The sequence below is a fragment of the Bombina bombina genome, chromosome 7 (assembly GCF_027579735.1).
Source record: "Bombina bombina isolate aBomBom1 chromosome 7, aBomBom1.pri, whole genome shotgun sequence".
Classification (NCBI taxonomy): Eukaryota; Metazoa; Chordata; class Amphibia; order Anura; family Bombinatoridae; genus Bombina; species Bombina bombina.
The window spans coordinates 134090995-134104189 of record NC_069505.1 but is presented as its reverse complement, the minus strand read 5'-3'; the positions used below and the strand labels follow the sequence as shown (position 1 = coordinate 134104189).

The window sequence follows — 13195 nt, the reverse complement described above, 5'->3', positions numbered from 1 at the left end:
TTTTCCCTGTGGGCTGTTAGGCTCGCGGGGGCTGAAAATGCTTCATTTTATTGCGTCATTCTTGGCGCGGACTTTTTTGGCACAAAAAATCTTTTCTGTTTCCGGCGTCATGTGTCGCCGGAAGTTGCGTCATTTTTTGACGTCCTTTTCGCCAAAAATGTCGGCGTTCCGGATGTGGCGTCATTTTTGGCGCCAAAAAGCTTTTAGGCGCCAAATAATGTGGGCGTCTTATTTGGCGCCAAAAAATATGGGCGTCGCTTTTGTCTCCACATTATTTCAGTCTCATTTTTTCTTTGCTTCTGGTTACTAGAAGCTTGTTTATTGGCATTTTTTCCCATTCCTGAAACTGTCATTTAAGGAATTTGATCAATTTTGCTTTATATGTTGTTTTTTCTCTTACATATTGCAAGATGTCTCACGTTGCATCTGAGTCAGAAGATACTTCAGGAAAATCGCTGTCTAGTGCTGGAACTACCAAAGCTAAGTGTATCTGCTGTAAACTTTTGGTAGCTATTCCTCCGGCTGTTTGTATTAATTGTCATGACAAACTTGTTAAAGCAGATAATATTTCCTTTAGTAATGTACCATTGCCTGTTGCAGTTCCTTCAACATCTAAGGTGCAGAATGTTCCTGATAACATAAGAGATTTTGTTTCTGAATCCATCAAGAAGGCTATGTCTGTTATTTCTCCTTCTAGTAAACATAAAAAATCTTTTAAAACTTCTCTCTCTACAGATGAATTTTTAAATGAACATCATTCTGATTCTGATGACTCTTCTGGTTCAGAGGATTCTGTCTCAGAGATTGATGCTGATAAATCTTCATATTTATTTAAAATGGAATTTACTTAAAGAAGTACTAATTGCTTTAGAAATAGAGGATTCTGGTCCTCTTGATACTAATTCTAAACGTTTAGATAAGGTATTTAAATCTCCTGTGGTTATTCCAGAAGTTTTTCCTGTTCCTAATGCTATTTCTGAAGTAATTTCCAGAGAATGGGATAAATTGGGTAATTCATTTACTCCTCTAAACGTTTTAAGCAATTATATCCTGTGCCGTCTGACAGATTAGAATTTTGGGACAAAATCCCTAAAGTCGATGGGGCTATTTCTACCCTTGCTAAACGTACTACTATTCCTACGTCGGATGGTACTTCGTTTAAAGATCCTTTAGATAGGAAAATTGAATCCTTTCTAAGAAAAGCTTATCTGTGTTCAGGTAATCTTCTTAGACCTGCTATATCATTGGCTGATGTTGCTGCAGCTTCAACTTTTTGGTTGGAGACTTTAGCGCAACAAGTAACAGATCATGATTCTCATAATATTATTATTCTTCTTCAGCATGCTAATAATTTTATCTGTGATGCCATCTTTGATATTATCAGAGTTGATGTCAGGTTTATTTCTCTAGCTATTCTAGCTAGAAGAGCTTTATGGCTTAAAACTTGGAATGCTGATATGGCTTCTAAATCAACTCTACTTTCTATTTCTTTTCAGGGTAACAAATTATTTGGTTCTCAGTTGGATTCTATTATCTCAACTGTTACTGGTGGGAGAGGAACTTTTTTACCACAGGATAAAAAATCTAAGGGTAAAAACAGGGCTAATAATCGTTTTTGTTCCTTTCGTTTCAACAAAGAACAAAAGCCTGATCCTTCATCCTCAGGAGCAGTTTCAGTTTGGAAACCATCTCCAGTCTGGAATAAATCCAAGCCTTCTAGAAAGGCAAAGCCTGCTTCTAAGTCCACATGAAGGTGCGGCCCTCATTCCAGCTCAGCTGGTAGGGGGCAGGTTACGTTTTTTCAAAGAAATTTGGATCAATTCTGTTCACAATCTTTGGATTCAGAACATTGTTTCAGAAGGGTACAGAATTGGTTTCAAGATGAGACCTCCTGCAAAGAGATTTTTTCTTTCCCGTGTCCCAGTAAATCCAGTGAAAGCTCAAGCATTTCTGAATTGTGTTTCAGATCTAGAGTTGGCTGGAGTAATTATGCCAGTTCCAGTTCCGGAACAGGGGATGGGGTTTTATTCAAATCTCTTCATTGTACCAAAGAAGGAGAATTCCTTCAGACCAGTTCTGGATCTAAAAATATTGAATCGTTATGTAAGGATACCAACATTCAAAATGGTAACTGTAAGGACTATCTTGCCTTTTGTTCAGCAAGGGCATTATATGTCCACAATAGATTTACAGGATGCATATCTGCATATTCCGATTCATCCAGATCATTATCAGTTCCTGATATTCTCTTTTCTGGACAAGCATTACCAGTTTGTGGCTCTGCCGTTTGGCCTAGCTACAGCTCCAAGAATTTTTACAAAGGTTCTCGGTGCCCTTCTGTCTGTAATCAGAGAACAGGGTATTGTGGTATTTCCTTATTTGGACGATATCTTGGTACTTGCTCAGTCTTTACATTTAGCAGAATCTCATACGAATCGACTTGTGGTGTTTCTTCAAGATCATGGTTGGAGGATCAATTCACCAAAAAGTTCATTGATTCCTCAGACAAGGGTAACCTTTCTGGGTTTCCAGATAGATTCAGTGTCCATGACTCTGTCTTTAACAGACAAGAGACGTCTAAAATTGATTTCGGCTTGTCGAAACCTTCAGTCACAATCATTCCCTTCGGTAGCCTTATGCATGGAAATTCTAGGTCTTATGACTGCTGCATCGGACGCGATCCCCTTTGCTCGTTTTCACATGCGACCTCTTCAGCTCTGTATGCTGAGTCAATGGTGCAAGGATTACACAAAGATATCTCAATTAATATCTTTAAAACCGATTGTACAACACTCTCTAACGTGGTGGACAGATCACCATCGTTTGATTCAGGGGGCTTCTTTTGTGCTTCCGACCTGGACTGTAATTTCAACAGATGCAAGTCTCACAGGTTGGGGAGCTGTGTGGGGATCTCTGACAGCACAAGGAGTTTGGGAATCTCAGGAGGTGAGATTACCGATCAATATTTTGGAACTCCATGCAATTTTCAGAGCTCTTCAGTTTTGGCCTCTTCTGAAGAGAGAATCGTTCATTTGTTTTCAGACAGACAATGTCACTACTGTGGCATACATCAATCATCAAGGAGGGACTCACAGTCCTCTGGCTATGAAAGAAGTATCTCGAATTCTGGTTTGGGCGGAATCCAGCTCCTGTCTAATCTCTGCGGTTCATATCCCAGGTATAGACAATTGGGAAGCGGATTATCTCAGTCGCCAAACGTTGCATCCGGGCGAATGGTCTCTTCACCCAGAGGTATTTCTTCAGATTGTTCAAATGTGGGAGCTTCCAGAAATAGATCTGATGGCGTCTCATCTAAACAAGAAACTTCCCAGGTATCTGTCCAGATCCCGGGATCCTCAGGCGGAAGCAGTGGATGCATTATCACTTCCTTGGAAGTATCATCCTGCTTATATCTTTCCGCCTCTAGTTCTTCTTCGAAGAGTAATCTCCAAGATTCTGAAGGAATGCTAGTTTGTTCTGCTGGTAGCTCCGGCATGGCCTCACAGGTTTTGGTATGCGGATCTTGTCCGGATGGCCTCTTGCCATCCGTGGACTCTTCCGCTACGACCAGACCTTCTGTCGCAAGGTCCTTTTTTCCATCAGGATCTCAAATCCTTAAATTTAAAGGTATGGAGATTGAACGCTTGATTCTTGGTCAAAGAGGTTTCTCTGACTCTGTGATTAATACTATGTTACAGGCTCGTAAATCTGTATCCAGAGAGATATATTATAGAGTCTGGAAGACTTATATTTCTTGGTGTCTTTCTCATCATTTTTCTTGGCATTCTTTTAGAATTCCGAGAATTTTACAGTTTCTTCAGGATGGTTTAGATAAAGGTTTATCCGCAAGTTCTTTGAAAGGACAAATCTCTGCTCTTTCTGTTCTTTTTCACAGAAAGATTGCTAATCTTCCTGATATTCATTGTTTTTGTACAAGCTTTGGTTCGTATAAAACCTGTCATTAAGTCAATTTCTCCTCCTTGGAGTTTGAATTTGGTTCTGGGGGCTCTTCAAGCTCCTCCGTTTGAACCTATGCATTCATTGGACATTAAATTACTTTCTTGGAAAGTTTTGTTCCTTTTGGCAATCTCTTCTGCCAGAAGAGTTTCTGAATTATCTGTTCTTTCTTGTGAGTCTCCTTTTCTGATTTTTCATCAGGATAAGGCCGTGTTGCAAACTTCTTTTGAATTTTTACCTAAAGTTGTGAATTCTAACAACATTAGTAGAGAAATTGTGGTTCCTTCATTATGTCCTAATCCTAAGAATTCTAAGGAGAAATCATTGCATTCTTTGGATGTTGTTAGAGCTTTGAAATATTATGTTGAAGCTAAGTAGTCTTTCCGAAAGACTAGTTTATTTGTTATCTTTTCCGGTTCTAGAAAAGGCCAGAAAGCTTCTGCCATTTCTTTGGCATCTTGGTTGAAATCTTTAATTCATCTTGCCTATGTTGAGTCGGGTAAAACTCCGCCTCAGAGGATTACAGCTCATTCTACTAGGTCAGTTTCTACTTCCTGGGCGTTTAGGAATGAAGCTTCGATTGATCAGATTTGCAAAGCAGCAACTTGGTCCTCTTTGCATACTTTTACTAAATTCTACCATTTTGATGTATTTTCTTCTTCTGAAGCAGTTTTTGGTAGAAAAGTACTTCAGGCAGCGGTTTCAGTTTGAATCTTCTGCTTATGTTTTTCATTAAACTTTATTTTGGGTGTGGATTATTTTCAGCAGGAATTGGCTGTCTTTATTTTTATCCCTCCCTCTCTAGTGACTCTTGCGTGGAAAGATCCACATCTTGGGTAATCATTATCCCATACGTCACTAGCTCATGGACTCTTGCTAATTACATGAAAGAAAACATAATTTATGTAAGAACTTACCTGATAAATTCATTTCTTATATATTAGCAAGAGTCCATGAGGCCCGCCCTTTTTTTGGGGTGGTTATGATTTTTGTATAAAGCACAATTATTCCAATTCCTTATTTTATATGCTTTCGCACTTTTTTATCACCCCACTTCTTGGCTATTCGTTAAACTGAATTGTGGGTGTGGTGAGGGGTGTATTTATAGGCATTTTGAGGTTTGGGAAACTTTGCCCCTCCTGGTAGGAATGTATATCCCATACGTCACTAGCTCATGGACTCTTGCTAATATGAAAGAAATGAATTTATCAGGTAAGTTCTTACATAAATTATGTTTTTTCCCACTGATGCCTGCTCCTTAATATATTTAATGGATATAAAAAATGCAAAATTTAAAGCTTATTGCTTTAACAGGGTGCTTTGTTTCATTCCCCTCCTTGCATTTTCTGTCCTCAAAGCATCTGTCTGGTCTGACAAATTATCTATTTATTTATTTTTTTTCCCTGGAAATGAGAATATTGTACCTTTTTTCTTTAGTCTATGGTTTCTGCTAATCTGACTAGAAGAGCCTTATGGTTACACCATTAAGAAGCTCATCCTGACTCCAAAGTTAACCTTTTTAATTTACTCTTTAAAGGTGATATGCTATTTAGAAAGCAGTTGGAGCTATTAATTTCCAAGTTTACAGGAGGTAAGTCCTTTTGCTACCAGAGGACCAGGAATCCTCATGCTTATTGGCAACATTTCCAGTATCAGAACTTTAGACTTTCTACTTGGGCATGAAATAAATCTTGCCTTAAAGAAGTTTTAGCTTTCAGGCTAGAGCAGTGCTTTCCAAACTGTGTGTCGGGACACACTAGTGTGTCGGCAGCAGTGTGTAGGTGTGTCCCTGCTTCCGCACAATTTCTTTTTTTTTTTACTTTTTTTTTTGGTTTCTGACTTTCCACCTGCCTGCTACGCATATCACATGGTTAACACATGATTGATACCTAGTGGATCACAGATCATCTGAACCAATTAGCACAGCTCAGTGGGAACTGAAACTATTCCCATTGGCGGATTTGGCGGCATATTGGCTCCTGACTGCACGTGTAGTCTCCTTAATTGGCTTGTGACTGCAAGTGTAGCCAGTGAGTGGGACAGCAGTGTGTTTGCAGCGCGGGCAGTAGTCAGCGGGACTCAGAGTTCTGAGGGTGGCAGCTTAAACGCTGAACAGAAGTCAGTGGGATTTTTTTGCAACTGCTCCCAGTAGTGCATTGCTGCTCCTGCTCTTGATATATGGATAGGAAGTGGAAGCTTAAAAATGCTTGATGACGAAATGTGAGTGTCTTTATCTAATATTACACCAAATATTCCAAAACTGTGTTTATCACATCAACCTCGTACATCCAATTAAAATAGTAAGTAGCTATTGGTGGTGGTAAACTTTTTTTTAATTCTTGTACATACATACTGTTACTTGTAAATACATTTTTATTATATCATTTATGTATGTGTCTGTATCTTTTAAAACAAGTTAGTTTAACATCCTTTTTGCTAGTACAACTGAATTACTGTTGCGAAATGATGTAGGTCTACAAAGTGTGTCACCAACATGAAAAGTTTGGAAAGCTCTGGGCTAGAGGTAGGGAATGTGGCAGGTCCTTTCCTTCAGGTCAAGAAACAATGATGGTGTGCAGGCCCAAGCCTTTGTTGAAAGGATTTTTTTTTTTATTTGAGAGTGTTGGACAAATTGGTTCTCAGCCTTCTTCACAAGGGCTGTTTTCTGGGCCTCAAGAAGAGGCCATGTCCTCCTTGCTTGGTAAATTCACCATTCTACTTGTATCCAGTAAAACTAGTGGCTATTCTTCAGTTTGAGATTGTCACTCCCAGTTTCCAGTGCTTCCCATCTGCATTTCCACAGCACCAAGGGTGTTCACAAAAGTCAATGGGATTTGTCATTCATTATTTACAACATTCTTCTGGCAAATTCCTTGGAACAGGCCTATTTTCATACACATTTTACTCCACACTTCAAAGACATGGGTGGCTTATAAGCTTCGGAAAAAGTAATCTTGTTCCTTCACAGGTTGATGTTTCTAGGGCCCAGTTCAACACTTTGAAAGGGATTGTCTCAATTCCATAGTCGGACATTCAATTCCTAAGGAAATAGTTCCTGAATCTTCGTCAAGTCAAACTTTTGACAGCTGGCCAGTGGATGAGACTACTGGGTTGTATGTCATCTGTAATACATATGGTGAAATGAGCAAGTTGGAGTATGTGTCCTTTACTGAAAAATTACAAGTGCTGCAGTCTGTCTCAGCAGTTTGTTCCTCACCCCCACCCCCTTTGAACCTAACGAAAGCCTTCCATTGGTGGATTCAACTCCAGAACTTATACTGGGGCCTTTCTCTTCAGGATCCAGAGTTGATACTTGTTCAGACAGATGCCAGCAAGTTTAGTTGGGGGAGTGCTTTGTCAAGGAATGTTTGCTCAGGGAGCAAGCAAGATTAAAACATTCCATCAAATATTTTGGAAATCAGAGCTGTTTTTTAAGGCTTTGCTGGTCTTTCAAAAACATCTGATAGTAAAAAGCAGTAAAGATTCTGTCAGACAACAAGACAATGTCCTACATTAATTTTCAAGGAGGAACATGAAGTTTAGCTGCCTTAAAGGAAAAGTCTCCCATTTTCATATGTGCTCAGTATCATGTTCTCATTGCTGCTGCTCATATTCCAGGAGTGGAGCAGAAGACCAGTCTCTCTGACAGACTGGGAACTCAAGATTTGTTTAATAAGATTGTCAACAGATAGGGTCTCCCAGAAATAGACTTTATGGCATCCAATGTGAATCGGCTCCAAAAAAATTCAGTTGCAATCCAACTCCTTAGGCCCTGGTAATGGATGCTCTTTTTCAGGATGGACCATTGAGCCTGGTTTGTTTGTTCCTCCAATTCCGTCCCTTTTTAAAAAGACTTTTAAGGGAATCTGCAGCCTTCATAGCAATTCTTCCCTTTTGGGCTTAAAGACCTTTGTTTCCTCTGGTTCAGAGACCATTCATCCTCCATAGTATCTTCCACTCTGACATGCTGAGTTAAGGTCCGCTTGTTCAGACTAACGGCATGGTTGCTGAAATCTCCAGAACAGATGGTACAACCTAACATCTCCAGCATCTTTTCAGCTTTCTCATCTGCTTGAATTGTTTACACATTGGATTTCTCTAAGGCCTTAGTGTAAGAAATCTTAAAGTTAGTCTGCAATTTCTGCTATCTCAGGAGTTAAATCGGCCTCAGGAACCTTTTTTATTCAGTTTTTTTTCAAGCTTTGACCCATATCTGTCCATCCTTTTAAGGTCTGCTTTTCCTTCCTGGGATATTTTGGTTCTGGATGTTCTGTTTGAGCCTCCTTTCGAACCACTACGTGAGATGATCTTCTGGTTCCTTACATTGAAGACCATTTTTCTTGTGGCTATTACATCAAGACTAGTATCTGAATCACAAGCTCTTTCAGTCAAGAATTTATTTTATTATCTTTCATAAAGACAAGGTTGTTCTTCGAACAGTCTGAGTTCCTTTCAAAAGTTGTATCTGACTGTCACAAGGATTGGGATATTGTACTTTCTCCTTTCTGTCCAGAGAAGCAAGATTCACAGGGAATGCCATATCGGTTAGCTGTGGTTTGATGTCTTCATATTTGCCAAGAAAACAAGATTTTTGCAAAACAGTCTGATTCTAGTAGCGTCCTTGTCAAGGTCAGGCTCCTTCAAGGTCTACTATTTCAAGCTGGGTTGTGCAGATGACTTCAAAAGCTTACAGACAAAACCAGGAACAGGTGTCTTATAGGTTGAAAGCACACTCTACTAGGGCTACTACTTCCTGGGTTCTTGAGGCTGGTGCTACTCCGAAAGAGAGATAATAGGCTGCAGTTTGAAAATCTTTAAATACTTTTGTGTCACATTATAAGCTTGATCTTTGTCAATTGGCCTCTGCTAGATTTGGTCAAAGAATTCTGTCTTCAATTTTGGCTGAATAGTTGTTTGCTGTATTTTCATAGTCTGTTATTACCCACCCTTTCTCTGTACTGCTATTTACTATTCTCGCTGGTATTACCTGGGGGGCCAAGATAATTAGACATTATCACCAAAATATAAGAAATTTCTATATCTTAGCCCATACCCTGGGTAATACCTTTCAGGCTTCCTTCCTTCCTTTCATTTGGTTCACCTTTTTGGGCTGGGCATCACCAGTAGTAGGAAGAGGTGGTGCTTCTGAGCTAAACTTTTTTTTTTTTTTTTTTTTTTTTTTATTGGTAACTAGGAGTGGACAGTCTTGCCTCTTGGGAGAGGTTTTCTCGCTGGTATTACACAGTGTATACGCCAAGATATAGGAATTGCTTATTTTGGTGATTTCTAATTTTCTTTTTCAGTGAATTTGGATCTAAGATAATGTCATTGAAGCCAATTATTAAAGTGTTGCCAAAATTATTTGAGTCTCGAGAAAAGGCTGTCCGAGATGAAGCCAAACTCTTTGCTGTGGAGATATACCGCTGGATCAGAGATGCCCTAAGGCCTCCATTACAAAACATTAACCCTGTGCAGGTGAGCAGATAGGCAGCACACATTGGGGATATTACGCACCATATAGGGTTTCACCTATATTTAAAGGAACAGTCTAGTAAAAATTAAGCTTTCATGATTCAGATAGGGCATGTATTTTAAACATCTTTCCAATTCACTTTTACAATCAAATTTGCTTTCTCTTGATATTCTTAATTGAAAACTAAACCTAGGTAGGATTATATGCTAATTTATAAACCTTTTGAAGGCCGACTCTTATCTGAATGCATTTGACAGTTTTTCACATCTTATGAGCATTAGTTCATGTGTGCCATATAGTTGACACTGATTGGCTAAAATGCAAGTCTGTCAAAAATACTGAAATAAGGTGGCAGTCTGCAGAGGCTTAGATACAAGGTAATCAATGGTATAAAGAATATTGTATCATGCAACAGCCATCAGCCAATCACAAATGCATATACGTATATGCTGTGAATTCTTGCACATGCTCATGAGTTGGTGACTCAAAAAGTGTAAATATAAAAAGACTGCACATTTTGTTAATGGAAGTAAATTGGAAAGTTGATTAAAATTGCATGCTGTATCTGAATCATGAAGTTTAATTTCTCTTAAGTGTGTTCAGTCCACGGGTCATCCATTACTTATGGGATATATTCTCCTTCCCAACAGGAAGTTGCAAGAGGATCACCCAAGCAGAGCTGCTATATAGCTCCTCCCCTTACATGTCATATCCAGTCATTCTCTTGCAACCCTCAACAAAGGAGGTCGCGAGAGGAGCTGGAGTTTTTACTTAATTATTCTTCAATCAAAAGTTTGTTATTTTAAATGGCACCGGAGTGTGCTGTTTTTCTATCTCAGGCAGTATTTGGAAGAAGAAACTGCCTGCGTTTTCTATGATCTTAGCAGGCGTAACTAAGATCCACTGGCTGTTCTCGACATTCTGAGGAGTGGGGTAACTTCAGAAAATGGGAATAGCATGCGGGGTCTCCCGCAAATGAGGTATGTGCAGTACAATATTTTCTGGGAATGGAATTGACTAAGAAAACACTGCTGTTACCCGTATGATGTAAGTACAGCCTTAAATGCAGTAGTAGTGACTGGTATCAGGCTGATAAATGTATGCACAGTAGAGTTATTTTCTAGGGACTAGAATTTGACTGAAAAAATACAGTTAATACTGATATAATGTGTGAGCCTTAACTGCAGTAGAAGCGACTGGTAGCAGGCTTAGTAATAACTTTACACAGCGTCTGAAATGTTGTTTTTTAAAACGTTTACTGGCATGTTAATCGTTTTGTGAGGTACTTTGGTGATAAATCTTTTTGGGCATGATTTTTTTCCACACGGCTAACGTATATTTCTGCAAAGAAACCGTTATATCAGGTCTCCCACTGTTGTAATAGGAGTGGGAGGGACCTTTTTTTAGCGCCTTGTTGCGCAGTTAAAATTCTAGCACAGTCTTCCTGCTTCTTCCTCTTTGATCCAGGACGTCTCCAGAGAGCTCAGGGATCTTCAAAATTCGTTTTTGAGGGAGGTAATCAGTCACAGCAGACCTGTGACAGTGTGTTTGACTGTGATAAAAGCGTTAAATCTTAATTTGATATCCGTTTTTTGGGTACTGAGGGGTTAATCATCCTTTTGCTAATGGGTGCAATCCTCTGCTAATTAATACATTTAAAGAATTGTTGACTATAACTGAACTAGTTCTTTGTTCTTCAATTGTGTTTTTTAAAATAAGCGCTGCAGCGTTTTTTATATTGCTTGTAAACTTATTGAAGTAATTTCCAAGCTTGCTAGCTTCATTGCTAGTCTGTTTAAACATGTCTGATACAGAGGAATCTGCTTGTTCATTATGTTTAAAAGCCGATGTGGAGCCCAATAGAAATATGTGTACCAATTGTATTGATATTACTTTGAATAAAAGTCAATCTGTACCGATAAAGAAATTATCACCAGACAACGAGGGGGAAGTTATGCCGACTAACTCTCCTCACGTGTCAGTACCTTCGTCTCCCGCTCGGGAGGTGCGTAAGATTGAGGCGCCAAGTACATCAAGGCCCTTACAAATCACTTTACATGATATGGCTAATGTTATGAAAGAAGTATTATACAATATGCCCGAGTTAAGAGGCAAGCGCGACAGCTCTGGGTTAAGGACAGAGCGCGCCGATGACACGAGAGCCATGTCTGATACTGCGTCACAATTTGCAGAACATGAGGACGGTGAGCTTCATTCTGTGGGTGACGGTTCTGATTCGGGGAGACCGGATTCAGAAATTTCAAATTTTTAAATTTTAAGCTTGAGAACCTCCGCGTGTTACTAGGGGAGGTGTTAGCGGCTCTGAGTGATTGTGACACGGTGGCAATCCCAGAGAAATTATGTAGGCTGGATAAATACTATGCGGTACCGGTGTGTACTGACGTTTTTCCTATACCAAAGAGGCTTACAGAGATTATTAGCAAGGAGTGGGATAGACCCGGTGTGCCCTTTTCCCCTCCTCCGATATTTAGAAAAATGTTCCCTATAGACGCCACCACACGGGACTTATGGCAGACGGTCCCTAAGGTGGAAGGAGCAGTTTCTACTCTAGCCAAGCGTACCACTATCCCGGTGGAGGATAGCTGTGCTTTCTCAGATCCAATGGATAAAAAATTAGAGGGTTACCTTAAGAAAATGTTTGTTCAACAAGGTTTTATATTACAGCCTCTTGCATGCATTGCGCCCGTCACTGCTGCAGCGGCATTCTGGTTTGAGTCTCTGGAATAGGCGATTCGCACAGCACCATTGGATGAATCTTTGAGCAAGATTAGAACCCTTAAGCTGGCTAATGCGTTTGTTTCGGATGCCGTAGTGCATTTAACCAAACTTACGGCTAAGAATTCCGGATTCGCCATACAGGCGCGCAGAGCGCTATGGCTTAAATCCTGGTCAGCAGATGTAACTTCTAACTCTAAACTACTAAACATTCCTTTCAAAGGGCAGACCTTATTCGGGCCCGGCTTGAAGGAAATTATTGCTGACATTACTGGAGGTAAGGGCCACACCCTTCCTCAGGACAGGGCCAAATCAAAGGCCAAACAGTCTAATTTTCGTGCCTTTCGTAATTTCAAGGCAGGAGCAGCATCAACTTCCTCCGCTCCAAAACAGGAAGGAGCTACTGCTCGTTACAGACAGGGTTGGAAAGGCAACCAGTCATGGAACAAGGGCAAGCAGGCCAGAAAGCCTACTTCTGCCCCTATGACCCTTTCCGGAGACGGATCTAGTGGGGGGCAGACTTTCTCTCTTCGCCCAGGCTTGGGCAAGAGATGTACAGGATCCCTGGACGTTGGAGATTATATCTCAGGGATACCTTCTGGATTTCAAAACTTCTCCTCCACAAGGGAGGTTTCATCTGTCAAGGTTATCAACAAACCTAGTAAAGAAAGAGGCATTTCTACAATGTGTACAAGACCTCATAGTGATGGGAGTGATCCACCCAGTTCCGCGAACGGAACAGGGGCAAGGGTTTTATTCAAATCTGTTTGTGGTTCCCAAGAAAAAGGGAACCTTCAGACCAATCTTAGACTTAAAAATCTTAAACAAATTCCTAAGGGTTCCATCGTTCAAGATGGAAACCATTCGGACCATCCTACCCATGATCCAGGAGGGTCAATATATGACCACAGTGGACTTAAGGGATGCCTACCTTCACATACCGATTCACAAAGATCATTATCGGTACCTAAGGTTTGCCTTTCTAGACAGGCATTACCAGTTTGTAGCTCTTCCCTTCGGGTTAGCTAC

At 40.2% G+C, this 13195-nt stretch overlaps 1 protein-coding gene across 1 annotated transcript in view; it reads left to right on the top strand.

The window, feature by feature from the left end:
• The window catches only part of LOC128636274 (cytoskeleton-associated protein 5-A), an 825907-nt gene that overhangs the window by 128135 nt on the left and 684577 nt on the right, over nt 1–13195 (top strand). Inside the window, exon 5 of the mRNA XM_053689308.1 lies at nt 9261–9432. Coding sequence (XP_053545283.1) covers nt 9261–9432 — 172 coding nt within the window. The remainder of the gene's footprint in view (nt 1–9260; nt 9433–13195) is intronic.